Genomic DNA, 18,741 nt, shown 5'->3' with positions numbered 1-18,741 from the left:
GCTTCTCCGGGTACAGAACACCCGAGCCCAGCGAGGCGGTTCTAAGTGTCACCTGGAGACGCGCCCATAAAGGAAAGCCCGGGGGCTGACCGCCACAGGGATTCCTGGTCCAGGGCCCCCGAGCGGACATCCCATCCCCGGCGCGAGGCTAACTGCGGAGCTGGCGCCCCCTCCTGGCGCAGGAGGCTGCCCACCACCGAGGCGCTGGCGGCTAGAGAGGCCGGCGAGCTCCCGGTGCCGTCGCCGCGCGGCCGCAGGGAACGCGCGGGGCGGGCCTCGCGCCACTGGCCTTGTAGCCATTTTAGGAGGAAATCAGGTTCGCTAGCCCGGGGCGCGGCTTCAATTTCAATAACTTTATTGGTGGCCTTATCCGCAGAACAACCATCGCACTGGTGGCTAGGGCAGGAGGGAGAGCATCGCGGGAGGTGATTGGGGTGGGGGCGCGCCTGGGCAGTGAGCGCGGGGATGCGGGGAGTTCCCCAAAGTGTGTTTCCTGAGCAGCAGGCATCCAGAGGGTTTGGAGTGGGGGGGTTCCGGGCGCCCCTGGAGGCTGGGGAAGGAGGGGTCCCCGGGCTCGGCTTCCCTGGGGCGGGGATTCCCTTGCCCGAGTCCCCAGGCGCAGGGGCGGAGCCAGGGGCGTCCCTGACGCGGCCGCCGGGGTGTTCCTAGTCCGGTGTTGTTCCCCACGGCAGGTGGCCCCGGACTCGAGCTGCAGCCATGGGAAACACCACCAGCGACCGGGTGGCTGGGGAGCGCCACGGCGCCAAGGCTGCACGCTCCGAGGGCGCCGGCGGCCATGCGCCGGGTAAGGAGCACAAAATCATGGTGGGGAGTACCGACGATCCCAGCGTCTTCAGCCTGCCGGACTCCAAGGTGAGCGTTCCCCACGCCCCCAGCGGACGCTGCCGCAGCGGGCTGGGTGTCAGCGCTCCTCCTCTCGGTTCTTTCTTAGCACGCTGACCTAGCTTACGGTTTTCTGAATTAAAGGGATTTTTCGGGCACGGAGATGTTGGATGGTAACTACTCCTGCGGTGCTGCCTCAAAATAGAATAGAGGCGGAGTTTTTGTTTTTCGACTAATCTGTTGGCCATGATTACGATGGGGACTGTAGACACCCCCACCCCCAATATCTGGTTTTCCTAACAGGCAGGTGCCCTCTTCTAGAGTATTGATGAACTTATAGGTTGTAAGTTGCCTGAGTTGCTGACCATAGGCAGCAGTTTCTCAAATTTGCCCGGAGGTGGGTAAGTGATTTTATTTTTCCTGACAACTTATATGTATCAGTATCATTTTGCCCTTCTAAGAACTCAGCACTTCTTTTTTTTATTTATTTAAATTCAAGTTAGTTAACATACAGTGTAGTATTGGCTTTAAGAACTCAGCATTTCTGATCCTCTTGCCCTTTGCATGGCTGTGAGCCATGCAACCACTTGCTTATTTGATACAATCTCCTAATCTTGGGGATCAATAAAGGACCTTCTTTGGTTGACTGCTCAGTGTTCATCTCATACTTTATAGTTGTGGTAGTTCAGGTGGTGTTTCTTTCACACCCAGCTGCTCCTCAAGTGGGAGAGCAGATGATTCCAGGATTTCTCCACTTCCTGTTAGTAGTTCATAACGATACCATCGCTGAAAACAGACAGCCCACAGCTGTCCCCGGGACCTTGAACTCAAATCCAAGGACTTTGAGAAAAGTGGCAACTTGTGTTCACCGGTAGAGATAGATGGAGCTGACAGCAATGTGATTACCAACCGAATGTTCCTAGTCACATTGAGAGCTGTCAGCATGATAAACAATAATTCCTCCAGACAGTCTGAGTGGGGTGAAGTAGAAAAATGGAGGGATTGAGGAGATTGGGGTGTGTTTGATTTTTTTTTTTTTTTTTGTCTTTATCACTACAAACCTTTCACCAAACTGGAGTTTTACAGAGTAAAGAATGATTTGCCCAGTCGGTGGCACGTGAAATTTGGATTCAGTTTATTTTCTTGAATCCCAATTGAGAACATAACCACAGAAAAAGAAGTCAAGTTGATTAAAAGGACCACTTCTTGGTGTTTCTTCTCCATTCCTTTCTTCCTTTTCCCACTCCAGGACTTCCTCAACATATGAGCTGTCTACCCAGTCACTTGAATTTACTTCTTCAAAGCTTTTTCAAGGTGGTCCATCTCGTAATTTTACCCTTTTCCTACATCGATGACTCAGGATTTAAGTACAGTGAGTGTGTTTGTCAAACTGTGACTGCAGTAACCGGTGTCCTGATTAAAAGCCAGGTTCTTCCATCTGAAATGGAACCTTTTTGGGGTCATTCTTTCCCTTTACCTCAGTCTTGCCATTTGTGAATAAGAAAATCGGTTCAGATAATTCCTCGGGTCTCTTCTACATCTAAAATTGTATAGTTCTCAAGCTAGTCTCTTTAATTCTTCCTTCAGTGTTTCACTTAAACATTTTCAAACTATAATTCTCATTGTTTTGCCTCTTTTCCTGATGATCTTGCTGACTATTTAACTTGGAGTAAATGGTCTTTCTGCTAGTCAGCTGCACTAGGCCTGCCTCAGAAATGTCATGTCATATGTGGGAGGGCTTTCTTCCAAAGCTAGGCATATTAATAGTTTGTAGCTTTCAAACTCTAAACTGAAAATACTAAATCATGAAGGTAACTCATAGGAACAGTGGCAGTGGGGCCTGCATTCCTTCAAATGCCAGTCTTCTCAGTGGACCAGTTCAGTAGTTCTCAATCCTATTTGCGCATTAGAATCACTTGAGATTTGTTTAAACACTATATGGAAAATTGGAAACATTTTCCACATTTCAAAGTAGGGAGAACAGTGTAATGAACTCCTGTATACCCATCACCCAGTTTAAATCATGATCAAATTGTGAACAAATTTATATCATCTATACCCCAATCCACTCTCCCCCCCCCAATTTATTTGAAGCAAATTCCAGACATCCTAGCAAATATTATTTTGTCTGTAAATATTTTAGGATGTATCTCTAAAGATGAGGTTTTATTCTTTATTTTAACTTAATCACAGTATTGTTATTATTCTCTGTGAGCCTTTTTAAAAATAGATTCCTAGGCCCTGTATCTAAATCAGAATCTGAGAGTTACTCTTAGGCATGTGTAAAAACTTCTGTGATTTTAATGCAGCCAGTTAGGCAAGAGTGCATTGCTTTCAGAATATGGAGATCAAGGTTTTCACTTAAGTCACTTATGTAATATGAAAGTCCCTTCAATTCTGTTTCTCAATTTACTTCAGTTTATGCTGCTACTGGTGTCTCATAGTGTAGTTTTGAGGAGTATTGAGAGACAATATGCAAAGGTAGACTACCTTAGCCATTTTGAAAGTAAAGCCCAAATGAATAAGTTAACCCTTTTTTTAACCCACATTATTTTATTTGCTAAATGTTTTGACTTGATACAGTACAGTCCTGTTTACCTATTTAACAAAGTCATTTAAGCCGGTCTAAAGTGGGGATCAGCAAACTTTTTCTGCAAGGGACCAGACAGTAAATATTTTAGACTTTGTGGCCATATAGGTTTTGTCACAACATTCAATACTGCTACTACAGCGTGAAAGCAGCTGTAGATAATATATAAATGAATGTGTGTGGCTATTTTCCAATAAAAGCTTATTTATAAAAGCATCTGGCTCACTGGCCATAATCTGCCAACTCTTGTTCTAAAGGATGGTAATGAAAAGAAACTAAGTAAGGAGACATTTGTTTTTAGAATCCTACAGACCTCATTTGATATTAGAACCACTTTTGTTAAAGGAAACTGGGTTACTTTAACCAGTTGGGTTACTCCTTGAGAGTCCAGAATTTTCATCCCTACTTCTGAAATAATTAGTATAAACTTGGCAGAAGTGAGCAAGTTAAGATTTCATAACACTTCCCAAAATTTAAGAAACCAATGATGATGATTTTTTATATTTTTAGTGTCCTTTTTGTAACCTGTTTGCTAAAATGAAGTTTGTGAATTATTTATGAATTTCAGTATTTCTAACTTCCATTACAACTGATCATTGAAAACTGTTCCTATTTACATGTGAAAAATACATGGCTAACTTTATTGCTTTTTATAGAAGCATACTTTTTTTTCATATTTTTTCTCTTAAGAGGCACTCAGAAGCATGTCATAATTGCCTGCCTGTGAGTTAATCTGGTAACAGCCAGTAAGCTTCCCCCCCATCTTTTTTTTTTTAATTTTTTTAATGTTTATTTATTTTTGAGAGAGAGAGAGAGAGAGCGCGTGAATGGGGGAGGGACAGAGAGGGAGACACAGAATTGGAAGTAGGCTCCAGGCTCTGAGCTGTCAGCACAGAGCCAGATGTGGGGCTCGAACTCACGAATCATGAGATCATGAGCTGAGCTGGAGCCGGATGCTTAACTGACTGAGCCACCCAGGTGCCCCAATCCCCCTTTCTTCTTTTTTTTTAAAGGGAGATCCTAAGGCTCTGAAAGGGTGGGTGATGTATGCAGCCTATAAAGTTAGGCTGTGATTTGGGCAACCCTTGAGCATAAGCCATTTGACTATTTTGGTCCTCGATGAGTTGTCTATAGTTTATTCAAAATGTGATTTAGTTGCCAATTTCAAGGCTTACTGATCCTTAGTAGAAACCTAGCGCCCCTCTGTAAGCTAGGGGAGAAAGTGACCTTTTAAGAATTCCTGGGTCACAATTTAGGGATGACCTAATCCTTCTTACAGCTCCCTGGGGACAAAGAATTTGTATCATGGCAACAAGATTTGGAGGACTCCGTAAAGCATACACAGCAGGCCCGGCCCACTGTTATCCGCTGGTCTGAAGGAGGCAAGGAGGTCTTCATCTCTGGGTCCTTCAACAATTGGAGCACCAAGATTCCACTGATTAAGAGGTGAAGACAAGTGTCTTGGTTGAGTCTACATGAGTCTACATAGGAAACCAGAGACCTGATTTCCTTTCTCAGGAGAGAGACCTGGCTGTACTGCTCCTCTCCATCTGCTAGGGACTCTCTCTAGAACATTTTCTGTGACCAATGACTACATTTGTGACATTTTTTTTTTTTTAAGCCTTGTAGTGAGTCAGAGATGTTTTACCCATTAGAATATCACTGCCTCAGAGGAACTTAGTGTAACAGCTTTGTGGGTACATTCTTTAGGACTGTTAACACAAATCCTATCTATGCTTGTGGGAAGTCATTTGTAACTGGCTGAGTCCACTTGTTCTGACTTCTGCATCAAAACAAAATACAACATGACATCTAGTTACTAATGTGAGTTGTTGCTTGCAGAGCAGTAATGAATTATTTGGTGATCAGAATGGCCCTTTACATGTAGATCATTTTTCAGAAAATGCTCACCAAAATGTGGAAAGGGTACCTGAGGCACTTCTGTATCCTGAGGCTACCTGCTATCTTCTTTATACTTGTGAGGGGTCTGTTCCTACTGAAGCATATCAGTTGTGCTAAGGCAAACCATTTTGGGGATTAACATCTCTATCATTCTTTTTCAGATATTAGTTAAGAACTAAAGTTATTGGGAGGGACTGGTAAATAAGTCTTCAAGGTGATACAGAAAAGGAGAATGGGTCTATAAATTATTTTCTATTCCGGGGGACAATTGCTTAGGAATGTGGGAGACCATTGGTATGATGTTGTGAAAGTCTCATGGTTTTTACATTAACATTCTGTCTTCTAATAGGAACTTGGCCTGCTTAACTTTCTGTTTTCTTCTGTAGCCATAATGACTTTGTTGCCATCTTAGACCTCCCTGAGGGAGAGCACCAGTACAAGTTTTTTGTGGATGGACAATGGGTTCATGATCCGTCAGAGGTAAGGCCTTGATTTCCAAGGGTAACCATTAACTTAACTGTGTCCTTTTGGCTATTATTCCCCTTGGTGTCAAATGTCATTGCTGTCAGGATTGATGGGGCCCTACACTGGAGGATTTCTCTCTCGATTAAAGATGGAAGTGCTGAGTATGATCATTTTTAAAATAGGAGAATTAGATGGAAGAGATGAATTTGAAACCGGGTTTATGAATTGTTTCCATCCTTTGTTTCAGCCTGTGGTTACCAGTCAGCTTGGCACGATTAACAATTTGATCCATGTCAAGAAATCTGACTTTGAGGTGTTTGATGCTTTAAAGCTAGATTCAATGGAAAGCTCAGAGACATCTTGTCGAGGTAAGTTCGTAGTATTTGCTCTTTCTTGATGTGTTCTTCTTATAACGCGTGTTCCTTCCCAAGGGTAGTTTTCGTTCTTTTGCTTTAATGTTTATTTATTTTGAGAGAGAGAGAGAGAATGAATGGGGGCGGGGGGGCGAGAGAGAGAGAGTGAGAGTTCCAAGCAGGCTTTTTGCTGTCAGTGCAGAGCCCGATGTGGGGCTTGATCCACGAACTGTGAGATCATGACCCGAGCCAAAAAGCAAAAATCAGATGCTCAACAAGCTGAACCACCCAAGCACCCCTTGTTTGTTTTTTCCTTTTCTCCTTAGGAATCTTTTTTTTTTTTTTTTTCATCCTCAGGAATCTTCTGAATCATATATATGTTTTATATATATATAATTTGTATAAATTTTTGGGCAACCCTTGAGCATAAGCCATTTGTCCATTTTGGTCCTAGATGAGTGTATGTGTGTGTATGCGTAAATATATATGTATATATACATGTATATGTAAATATATATACATATATATGTGTATATATACATATATATGTATATAAATATATATATTGTAATAAATATATATGTATATGTATATAAATATGTATATATATTTACGTATACATGTATATATGTGTGTATACATATGTATATATACATATACACATGTATATATGTATATATATGCATACACACAACATATATATGAATCGTATATATGTTTTGTATATGTAAAATTTGTTAATATATATATTTTTGTCTATATACATGTTTGTCCTGTAAACATTTAGGTCTCCTCTGAGACAAGAAAAACCTCAGTCTAGTGAATTTCATTTCAAACTTTTTTTTTTTAATGTTTAATATTAGTTTATTTTTTGAGAGAGAGAGAGCGCGCGTGCATGAGCAAGGGAGGGGCAAAGAGAGAAGAAGACCCCTAATCTGAAGCAGGCTCCAGGCTCTGAGCCCAATGCAGGGCTCAGATTCACAAGGCGTGAGATCATGACCTGAGCCAAAGTTGGATACTTACTGACTGAGCCACCCAGGCGCCCTCATTTCAAATTTTTTAATGAGGATCTATAGCAAGACATTTGTTTTACATTGTAACCCAATTCTCTCCCTCCCTCCCTCCCTCCCTCCCTCCCTCCCTCTCTCCCTCTCTCTCTCTCTCTCTCCGCCTCCTTCTCTCTCGCTCACTCGCTCGCACATACACATACACACCTGTAACACAAGTCTTATAGCAGAATGTGTGCCTTTGTTACATGCAATGTACTCTATTTTCTGTTTTATCTTTTCTTTCATAGGCCTATAGTTTAAAAAGCTATTTCTAGGGACACATGGGTAGCTAAGTGCATGGTTAAGTAAGTGCATGGCTAAGTTAAGCATCTGACTCTTGATTTTGGCTCAGGTCATGATTTCATGATCATGAGATCGAGCCCCTCACTGGGACCCACACTGAGCATGGAGCCCGTTTCAGATTCCCTCTCCCTCTCCCTCTGCTTTTCCCTCGCTCACAGACTTTCGCATGGGCTTTGAAAAAAATCAATAGTGGGGGCGCCTGGGTGGCTCAGTCAGTTGAGCGTCCGACTTCAGCTCAGGTCATGATCTCACGGTTTGTGAGTTCGAGCCCCGCGTCGGGCTCTATGCTGACAGCTCAGGTCCTGTAGCCAGCTTCGGATTCTGTGCCTCCCTCTCTCTGCTCCTCCCCTGCTCATACTCTGTCTCTCTCTCAAAATAAATAAAGATTAAAAAAAAATTTTTTTTTCAGAAAAAATAAATAGTGAAATAAAAGCCTATTTCTAGTAATATTTCAAGTTTTCATTGACCCTTTGGCAGTATCACCCAGCTGAGGCTAGTTGTGTCTGGTTTGCCTTGTTTAGATGCATTAGCTTAATCCTGCCGGTTTGATGGCTTAGCTGGCAGTTTTATAGGGCCCTCCAAGAATGGCAGTCTTCAGGCGGGGGTGAAGGGGGAGGGTTACAAAAACCCCACAGTTCTTTTGTGTGTATATTAACTGCATTATAAGTTTTGAGTTAAAAAAAAAAATTCCTTAGGGGCACCTAAGGTGTCTGACTTCGGCTCAGTTCATGATCTCACACTCTGAGTTTGAGCCCCACGTCAGGGTCTGTGCTGACAGCTCAGAGCCTGGAGCCTGCTTCGGATTCTGTGTCTCCCTCTCTCTCTCTGCCCCTCCCCCACTCATGCTCTCTCTCTTGCTCTCTCTCGCTTTCTCTCTCCTTCAAAAATAAACAAACATTTGAAAAATCAAAAAAAAAAATTCCTTGGTAGAGGAAAAGACCTGTATCTTTTTGTTTCTCCTAATACTACTTTTTCCATGGATTTCATCACATTGACTATAGCATCAGAAGAGTGATGTGCTCAGCACACTCACGGTTACCATTTTATTACATTACAACAAAGGCTGTACCGGTCTAAAGAACGGTGCACTGTGTTCCCAGTGAGTGCAGTTTTCCCTTGTGAGTTCAGAGCCTGTCCCTGCTACTCACTGGCTTTGAATTCGTGGACAGGTCCTTCAACCTTTTCCCGTAAGTGCAGTATATTAGAATATCAGGGCACAAGGGTGGCTTATGTAGCTTCTAAGAGACCAATCAATGGTATCATAATTGTCTGTCTACAAAAATCATACAAATATTGTTTTTATTATATAAGCTCAGAACATAAAGTTGGACATTCTTCTTGGCTGGTTAGGCAGTGACCAACAGAATTTAGTAATACTGAATTAAATGATGAGACTGCTTGCAGCCCTCCACTTTTTCATTAGAGGATTCTGGCAAAGCAGCCAGTGAACATATACCCATTATTATACAGAAAGAGGACTGGCATACTTTTGATATTCTCTCTTCCTCCTTTAACCCAGTTTCCAGTTTCCTGATCTCTTTTGTGCCTGTATGGATTTGCCTATTCTGGACCTTTCATATAAATGGGATCACACAATACGTGGTCTTTGATGTTTGGCTTCTTTCACTTAGCAGGTTTTCAGGGTTCATCCATGTTTTAATGTGTATCAGAACTTTTTTTTTTTTTTTTTTAAGTTTATTTTTGAGAGAGAGAGAATGGGAGAAGGGGAGAGAGGGAATCTCAAGCAGGCAGGGCTTGAACTCTCGAATCCTGAGATCATGACCTGAGCCAAAATCAAGAGTTGGATGCTTAACTAGCTGAGCTGCCCAGGCACTCCAGTACTTCACTCCTTTTTGTGACTGAATAAAATTCCATTGTATAGATATATCATTCTGTTTACCTGTTAGCTGATGGACATTTGGATCATTTCCACTTTTTGTCAATTATAAACAATGCTGTTCTGGACATTGTGCTCAAGTTTTTGTGTGAACATGTTTTCATTTCCTAAGAGTGTAATTGCTGGGCCATAGGATAACTTTACATTTAACTTTTGAAGGAATTGGCCACCTGTTCTCCAAAGCTATTGTACTATTTCACATTCCCTCCGGCAACGGGATGGTACAAAGGTTCCAATTTCTCCACATCCTCACCAATAATTATTTAAAAAAAAAATTTTTTTAATGTTTATTTAGTTTTGAGAGTGAGAGAGAAAGAGAGCACAAGCTGAGGAGGGGCAGAGAGAGACACAAACACACAGGATCCAAGGCAGGCTCCAGGCTCCGAGCTGTCAGCACAGAGCCCAGTGCAGGGCTTGAACTCATGAACCGTGAGATCATGACCTGAGCCGAAGTTAACAGACTGAGCCACCCAGGCGCCCCACCAACAATTATTATTGTGTCTTTTTTATTATAGCCATCTTAATGAGTGTTAAGTGTATCTAATTCTGCTTTTGGTTTACATTTCCCTAACAACTACTTCAGTGTTAGTAATCTTGTCCTCACTGTTGCAATCATTGTAGCATCAGCAATCTTAAGAGTGTATATCCTCGGGGCGCCTGGGTGGCGCAGTCAGTTAAGCGTCCGACTTCAGCCAGGTCACGATCTCGCGGTCCGTGAGTTCGAGCCCCGCGTCGGGCTCTGGGCTGATGGCTCGGAGCCTGGAGCCTGTTTCTGATTCTGTGTCTCCCTCTCTCTCTGCCCCGCCCCCATTCATGCTCTGTCTCTCTCTGTCCCAAAAATAAATAAACGTTGAAAAAAATTTTTTTTTAAAAAAAGAGTGTATATCCTTGTTGTCTGTTGCTTGGGTGTTAAAAAAAAAAAAAAAAAGAAAAGAAATCTTAATTTTTTCATATTGTTTGAAGTTCACAAGGCATTGTCACATCTTTTATCTCATTTGATTGCTATAAAGACATTGTGAAATAGGGTAGAAATATTACTTTCATTTTATGAATGAAGAAACTGACTGTAGTTGGAGGATTTGTCCCAGGTCATACAACTGATAAATAGAGTAGCTTTTGTCTGAACCTACAACTTTGACTCCTCATCCCCTCTTCTGTCCTCCCCATCATGTTGCCATGTTGAGGAATTTCATGTTCAGGATGACTCAGACTCTTTGCCTTACAGTTGTAGAGCCAGCAGCTTATAAGTTTATGATCTATGATTTCTACCATATTTAATATTAGCTGCCATGTATTGACAGTTTTTTTCATGCACTTTTACTAGTTCTGCAATTTTCCCTTATATTTGGGTAAATATCTTCCAGACCTTTCCAGCTCTCCCCCAGGGCCTTATGGTCAAGAAATGTATGTGTTTCGATCCGAGGAGAGATTCAAATCCCCACCCATCCTACCTCCTCACCTTCTTCAAGTTATTCTTAACAAGGACACTAATATATCTGTGAGTATCCTGAAAGGATTGCTGGGGCATCTGGGGGTTACTAGAACCATCTGATCCAAAGTTAGTAATCATAGAGGTCAGGATTATTACAAAGCTGTGTTGAGAATATAAATCATGTGTATATCAATAGCATTACAGATCCTTTTTTCCAGGGCTGAGTTGTTACTTTTCCAGCTATTGATATCAAAATTCATAGTTACCTTCTGATTGTAATAAATTAGACCCAGAACCATAGATTGTTAGAAGTCCCAGAAACTGGGACTTCTATTCCAACAGAAGATAAGGCATATTTATCATTTGGGAGTATACAAAAGGAGTATAAGGGGTTTGGGTTTGCGTTTTTTCCCCGTATAATTGATATCTCTAGTCAGTTCACTTGATTCCCACTAAGGTTTTTGTCTCCTAACACAAATCTTCTGTACGTGTTGTGGGCAAGATTTTTGTTTTCACTCTTATTAAGGGAGATAAATAGATGCTAAGGCTTAGGGTTTGCCCTGGACTCAGAATTTTCCTAATTCTCTGTAATGAGAACAAATGATTGATATATAGTATCATTTAAAAGAAATATATATTCTAGTTTAGTTTCTCAACAGTTTTTTTTTTAATTTTTTTCATGTTTATTTATTTTTGAGAGAGAGAGAGAGAAAGCATGAGCGGGGAAGGGGCAGAGAGAGGGGGAGACACAGAATACAAAGCAGGCCCCAGGCTCTGAGGGGTCAGCACAGAGCCCGACATGAGGCCAGAACTCACGAACCATGAGATCATGACCTGAGCCAAAGTCAGACGCTAAACCGACTGAGCCACCCAGCCGCCCCTCAGAAGTTTCCAAAGAGCTCTGAGGAAGAGTAAACTGGTTTAAAACTGTGCATTTAATCCCATTTAGTGATTTTTTTCTTTCTTAGTGTGACCCAGCCTTGCTTCCCGAGCCCAACCATGTTATGCTGAACCATCTCTATGCATTATCCATTAAGGTGAGTAGTGGGCCTGGCTCTTCCCCAAAATGAGAGGGAAGGGGTAACACATGTTCTTCAGTGGTAATTTGCCCTGCTACCTCACTGAAGCTAAAGCTGGCCGTAATGGTCAAATTGTAGGAGAAGTTTCTTAACTAGTAGGTGGATTTTTTTGTTTGGTTGTTTATTTTAAATCTTAGTCCCTATCCTACGTTCTGGCTAGCTGAATTGCCCTGTGACTTAATGACCCTTTTTCCTTCCTGGTTTCTTTTTGGATAGCTATAACCTTTGTACCACCTACTTAATTAAATTAGAGTTCATAGCACTAGGATTTCATTGCAGACAAAGCAAGTTTATCTTTCCAGTTTGGAGAATGCTCAAATATGACTAAGCCTTTTGCTTTCTAAAGGTGGATAGGAGCTGCTGTCGGGTGCTTCAGTCACATATACCCACTGATTGCATCTCTCCTCTACACTAGGTAAAGGGGAAATGTGACCAGATTTGCTCTGTCACCTCCAACTCTTAGCGTTCTCCTTAGTTTTTCTGCTGCCTCGGAGCCTGGGTTGAAAATTATCCATTCAGTCCCATCACATCTTTGTGGTTTGGCTACTGGAGTAAAGTTTTAGATAGCTCTGTAGTTACCAAACTAGGCTCATTGTCAGAATTACCTGGGGAAGTTTGTAAAAATATAGATTCAAAGCCTGCATCCCCAAAGATTCTGAATAAGTATGTCTAGGATAGAGCGCCGGTAATTGTTTTTTAAGCTGCTTTTATTTCCTAGATGTGCAGCCAGATTAAGGAAATCACTGATATAGCTATCTTTAACAGATTATGTGTTACTTTTCAAATATATATATTATTGAATTTAAATTTTATAATAACCTTGTGAGGTAAGTATTATTTTTAACCCCTGTTTTATAGATAAAGAAACTAAGGCTCAGAGAAGGTCATATTGCCAGTAAGTACCGGCAAGAGGACTGAGGTCCTCCTGTCCTCATTCCATGTTCTTTTCTAGTGGTCACTGCACCAGGTCTTTCCAAGTAGGTCTTTCTGTCACCTGCTCCTCATTTTTACCAGACCCTTCCTGGAGCGGAGTTTTGGCTTATTTTATTTTATTTTTTTAACCTGCCTCGCTTCTGTCATATTTAGGCTGTGATCAGCACACTCTGGTCACAGAATGTTAATCTGAGAAGTATTCATTGTAGATACTACAGCATACGGGAAAATAGGAAGATGCACTGGGATTAGACTGAATTTTGCCTCCTGTAACTGCTGTTTGGCTCTCCATTGATGCTCACAGGCCTGCCCTCTCCTCCTGTGGCATGCCCTGAGGCTGCAACACAGCCGGGGAAAGAGTACCTCTTACTCTTCATATTGATTCTGACTCAGGTCAGTGTCTTGATTACTGTAGTTCTGCTTGACCTTGACCCATTCATTCTTGGTTCTGTCAGATTGTTTAGGCTGTTTGGAGCCACTGGATTGAATATCTTTCCAAAGAAGATTTTGGGGTCCACTTTGTTCAGAGAGAGGGATTCCTGAGTTTTCCTCTTGATTAGAATGAACTTTTTAAGTTCATTCCTGGTATTAAATGGAAATTAGACCTGCTTTGGGGCTTGGAAAGGTCAGGGTGGGGGATCACTGCCCTTTCTTCTCAGTGCATTTTAGACTTTCTTCTAAAACTGAATGTCAAAATGTTTTTTCTTTTTTCTTTTTCCATGCAAGTTTTAATTAAGCCCAATATTCAAATCTGAGGTAGGGAAAGGAGTGAGGTAGGAGACTAATATTTCTTCAGCACCTATTATGTGTCAGGTACCGTGCTAGATATTCTCATATAATCATCAGTGCCACCTTAATGGTAGGTGTTATCCTCTGTAATAGTGAGGGAAAAGGCTTAGAGGCATCAAGTAGATTACTCAAGGCCACAAACAGAGTTACAGGAGGAGTCAGGATTGGAACTTAAGTTGAACGGACTCCAAAACCAACCTATTTCTATAATTTCCAACTATCTGTTAAAAGTGAGTGACTGAAACACTGATGGCTGGGAAGAGCCGCCTGTTGCCTAAACTAATGAATTAGGTGCATGTTTCTTTCCCTTGCAGGACAGTGTGATGGTCCTTAGCGCAACCCATCGCTACAAGAAGAAGTATGTCACTACTCTGCTGTACAAGCCCATCTGAAGGGATCCCTTCCTGCCTCCGGGATTCAAGAGAAGCATCTCCCTTGCCTTTCTGGACTGGACCAGTCTTCACCAGAGACTGGAAGGCTAACTTGCTTTGAGGCTGATGCGTGTGTTTCAGAGCCTTTGAGTAGGATGCTCTGCTTTTGCATCTGATTGCAGATGAGAGCTTTATGAGTTCATGGAATTTATTTTAAGAAAAAAAAATTATATATATATACATATACATATATGAGAGGAAGGTTAATGGAAGCCTCCTAGCTAGATGTGTTCTCTCTGCCTATGGGGACTCCCCAAGACCTGTTTGGGGGAGCCGCAGGAAGGACCGTTACAGGAAGCTTGTTTCTTAAAATGAACGAAGAGCCAACTCTCAGGATCCTTGTTGGGTAGAGATTCTGTCACTGCTACCTTGGCTCTCCAAAGAATGGGCTTGTGCCAGACTTCTGCCCTACTTCCAGCTGCCTCCTTGGCAGGGGCAGCTTTCCTTGCATGGGTTCTCTGTATTCCTAGAGTGTGTGGCACAGTCTGTGCTTTTTATGATAACCAGATGCCCCACAGGAACCCTTTCTCTTCTCATTTCACATTCTTGCTTTGATAACCTCCTTCCGATCCTATACCTGACCCTTCCCTAACAACAAAACTCACTGGCAGGTGACCCCTTTCAAAGGCTATGTAAGACCTGACCCACCTCAGAGACTAGGGCTGCCAGAAAGTCTCCTTTTTTAGCCCAGCACAGGCCCAGGCCACTTTGTTACCACTTGTTTTAACTTCTACTAAAGAAAATAGGTCTCAGCGTTGTAAGGAAGGCGGAACGCGGAAGGTCTACTTTCTTGTGTTAGTTTAGTGCCACGGCTTAGGCTGTCTTGGCACGTTCCCGTCAGTTTTCCCACCTGGCCTGGCCCTGCTTCCATATTTTCTTTCACAGATCAGACACCTTTGAAGATGGGAGTGGAACCAGGGAATGCTTTAATGTCTTTCATCCTTGGGAGATTTTTTACGTGCCTACATTTTTCTTTAATTAAAAAATGCCTTTTCATTGTTCTTAAGAGACTACATAGGAGAACTTTAGGCCCTTGATAAATGGTTCCCAAGATTTTCTTCAACAAGAAAGTAGTAGTCTAGTCCTCTACAGTCTTACATTAATGTGACCAACCCCATGCACATCATTACACTAAACACTGTTCTAGATACAGATTCAGGTTCACTGGGTGCACCTAAAAATTTCTTTTAACTTCAAGATCCATGACGCCAAGAAGCAGGAAAGTAGCCCTGGTGTTCTAACCGTGAATAGTATTGCTTCCCTGTACCAAGTGCTAATGGAAAATCACTTTGTCTTTCTCTTTTTTAAAAGTGTTTGATGATGAAGCGAGGTCAGTGACTTTCATTTGTGGAATGAAAAGTAGCTACTCATTCCACTCTTGAAATGTTGTTCAAAGATAAAACTTTTTTCCCCCAAATATCTGTGGCTCTTCCATTACAGATAAATGCAAGTTAAACATTCAACTCTGAAGGAGGCCAAACTTGTTGCTTGAGAGACACCTTCACTGTTAAGATGTGTCCAGCCGCACTGAAAGGGCGCACCCATAGGTCAGTTTAGCTACCTCCTGTCTTTCCTATTCAAAGCTGATGACACAGTTGTCTTCGGGTTATGTAGACCTGTTAGATCCTGGGAGGGAGGCAGTAGGGCATTGGGGTGGTGGTTTTGCTGGGAATGTAAATTGTTAAGTGCTTTGATGGTTACTTGCCGAGAGTAAATACCGCTTTAGCCACTCAAGGCTGCCTTCTGCAGCAAAAGGCTTGTGTGGGAAACCTTTTATGGTCCCAACCACTTGTTGAGTGGTGTGTCATTTAAAAAATCCAGGCCAAATCCTATTATCACCAGCTCTCAGGATCTACATTGTCTTCAGTTATAGTACTGTTTTTTCCAATACCCATTAAATAAGTGGGCCACATAGGAGGATTCAAAATCCTGGTTGTTAAATGGAGGATTTTGTTACACTCCTTTTTCTTGTCAACAGTATTGAAATGTGATTGCCTATGTGTTCGTGTATTAAAATTTTTACTCTACACAGGTGTATCAGTAGAGTGGGGCAGGAAAAGAGATCCCTTTAATTTTGATTTCAAGCCAGAGGCTTCTGACTCCAGTGACGCTAGGTTTTGGTGCTGGTGGCCTTGAGATCTTCCCGATCTGGAAATGTAGAGTGTCAGTTTCCCAAGTTCTGAGGTAATCTCTTGGCCAAATGTGACATGAGAGCCCACCAGCTGGTATGGAAGAGGACAGGCAAGGAGAGCTGGGCGATGCCCCCTTCAGCACTGTCCCTTCTCTGCACTGCTCATACACCTCTGGCTCTGAGAAGCCTGTCACACACAGTCTGTCTCCAAGAAACTGTTCTAGAAGGTAGAGACGAAAGGAGGAAGGTAGCCCAGAGTACACCCCACTCATTCTTTTATGTTGGTTAAAGGGATAGTTTATTTTCTGCAAGAGAGAGCTTGGCAGATTTTGAAAATGAATAAAGGCAAAAAACCCCCACATTTTTAGCTTTTTTTTTTTTTCTTTTTAACCTATAGGAGTTTCACAGAGTCAAAGTTAGAAGAGTTAGAAAATCACTCTTTAGGAGGGCTCACCCTTTAAGAACTGCATCGTGGTTTGGGGGTTGTGAGGAAAAAGGAAGAGTGACTGAGCTAAGGAGGATACTAGGAAACTAAAGGCTTCCATAACTCAGAACTAAAAGTAGCCTTTTTGTTGTTAATTACATGAGACCTGACATACTGGAATCCTTGGATCTCACTGAACAGAACCTACTATATAAAACATCCCTTTGTCTCTTGTTCTGTTCTCTACCCTTTTTTCTGAATTCTGCTTTACCTTCAAGCTGACTTTTACCAGAGTCTCAGGTCAAACAGTACCTAAAACAAATGTTAGTCCTCTTGCTGGTATGGTCATGGTTATTAGCTTGCATTAAGCTTAGAAATGAATGGGATTTGGTCACTGCAAGTAACACCCCCTAGGGGCATACCTGGCCTCTACGGTGTTGGCTTTTTTAAAAACAATGCTTACATGGTAGAGAAACCCTGTAAAAGAAGAATCCAAGAGAAGATTCTGAGAGGATTGTACAAACCTCGGCCTCCAATTATTTCTTGTCTCTTGTAGACCTAATGGATCTGAAAAAAGCCTTTTCAAAGTGTCAATACTACATGCATGCTGCTAAAATGAAGTTTGGAAAGAAGTATTACCTCCAGGCTGGGCTTATATTAATCTGAGTATAAATGAAGGAGACATAGTAATGATAGAAGCCCCTGCTTCTAATTGGGGAAATAGGGCTTTTAAAATTTTGACCTCAACTAAAAATGATATGCAATAGTCTATGTTGTATGTGTTTGAAAAATACTCTATCTCAGAGATTTCTAAGTCCTCACGTTCTAGTGATTTGGGGCACAGGCCTACGAGCAGATACACAATTTGTTCACACATTATTCTGACTCATCCTTAAAACCAAGGCCTTGCTGTCTTCTACCAGGGACTGCTAGCTCCAGCTACGCATGGGATAGAGCACCTGGGAGGGGTGGGGTTAGGGTCTTTCACACCTCCGGATCTAGGCATTTGTCTCTCCCTAGGTGCCCATCACAGCAGAAGGTAGAAGGCCTATCATTTCTTCAGTGAACCCAAACTTTTGGAGTAAAAGGGCCAAATTCATTTTTTAAATTATAAGAAGGAAGGGAGGGAGGAAAAGAGGGAAAGAAAGAGAAACCTTAAGAGTCTATTACTTATGAAATCCAATTCTTAGCAGTGGAATCCCTCTAGGATTCAAATGTGGGCTTTGTCTTGATTTACTTTTCTCGATTGTGCTTTGAAGTGATTAAATTTCATTAAAAATTAATGTATTAGTTCCATCCTTATTTGGAGTTGAATTAATTGGGTGTAGCACAGTGCTTTTGCAGTAAGATTGCTGTGAAATACCAAACGCTCTGTGGATTTTGTAGTCAGGTTAAATGGTCAAGGGGTATCTACCTACCGTAAGTATTATGTATTTGATCATCTTTTCTGTTCCCACCTACAGAACACTTACCTTACCTAGCTTGTGGTTTTAGAACAGCCAAAGCTCACTGATGTCCATTAGTCCTAATCTCCACACTGGGCCCATATGTGAGACTTGTTTGAATTTTGGTAAATGGGAGGATGCTGGTTGTTATTTCACTGAAGCATTTTGAATGAGTGCAGCTCTGTCATAAAGGGGGAATAAGACTATAATTTGGAAGGGAATTAAATAAGCAAGTCCTCCTTTAAATGGTGCTTTTTGTAACCTTTAGTGCCGAGGTACAGAGCTGTATTCCACAAAGGAATGGCATATGAGAATGGATTTTAAAGCTTTTCTCCAAATGTAATTTGTCATTGGACTTTGACATGTCTGAAAATTATGTGATGTAACAGACAGAAATGTGACATTTTTTCCCATAAAACTGTTGAATAAAAAATATTACACAGCAATAATATTTGAGTTTTTCGCTGGTCACTGATTATCTTATCACAATCTATCTGCCTCAGTAGTCTCAGAACCTAAAGAATGTGAACTGCCACACAAACACATTTGAATAAAGAGAGAAGGTGTAGGTGTAGGACAGAAGTGATGTCATCCATCCATCTGCCACTTTTCCTCTTTTCGTTCCAGGCTATGCTGTCATTAACTAGAGGAATGCAGACTCCGTGGTTTGAAATG

General features: G+C 41.9%; 1 protein-coding gene across 4 annotated transcripts; it reads left to right on the top strand.

Moving 5' to 3' along the window:
• The first annotated feature begins 320 nt into the window (after positions 1–320).
• On the top strand, positions 321–18,515 carry PRKAB2 (protein kinase AMP-activated non-catalytic subunit beta 2). 4 transcript variants are annotated; one of them, XM_086717996.1, is made up of 10 exons: positions 327–425; positions 693–873; positions 4,713–4,879; positions 5,722–5,815; positions 6,048–6,168; positions 10,767–10,900; positions 11,803–11,871; positions 12,772–12,808; positions 13,151–13,239; positions 13,950–18,515. In XM_086717996.1, the coding sequence occupies exons 2-10, from the start codon at positions 718–720 to the stop codon at positions 14,025–14,027; spliced, it is 945 nt and encodes a 314-aa protein (XP_086574122.1). In that variant the 5' UTR covers positions 327–425; positions 693–717; the 3' UTR covers positions 14,028–18,515. The 4 variants fall into 4 exon arrangements, with proteins under 4 accessions (XP_086574123.1, XP_086574122.1, XP_025787858.1 ...); XM_086717997.1 differs by lacking the exon at positions 4,713–4,879 and having other exon boundaries at positions 321–425; XM_025932073.2 differs by lacking the exons at positions 327–425; positions 13,151–13,239 and having other exon boundaries at positions 520–873.
• Positions 18,516–18,741: the final 226 nt, after the last annotated feature.

Source organism: Puma concolor, chromosome C1 (assembly GCF_028749965.1).
Source record: "Puma concolor isolate L17-30 chromosome C1, mPumCon1.1.hap2, whole genome shotgun sequence".
NCBI lineage: Eukaryota > Metazoa > Chordata > Mammalia > Carnivora > Felidae > Puma > Puma concolor.
This window is presented reverse-complemented; position numbering and strand designations above follow the sequence as displayed.

Coding starts and splice junctions, on each gene's coding strand:
- PRKAB2 (XM_086717996.1), top strand. CDS start 718: ATGGGAAACACCACCAGCGACCGGGTGGCTGGGGAGCGCCACGGCGCC. Junction 5,816..6,047: donor GGGTTCATGATCCGTCAGAG/GTAAGGCCTTGA, acceptor CCTTTGTTTCAG/CCTGTGGTTACCAGTCAGCT. Junction 10,901..11,802: donor ACAAGGACACTAATATATCT/GTGAGTATCCTG, acceptor TTTCTTTCTTAG/TGTGACCCAGCCTTGCTTCC.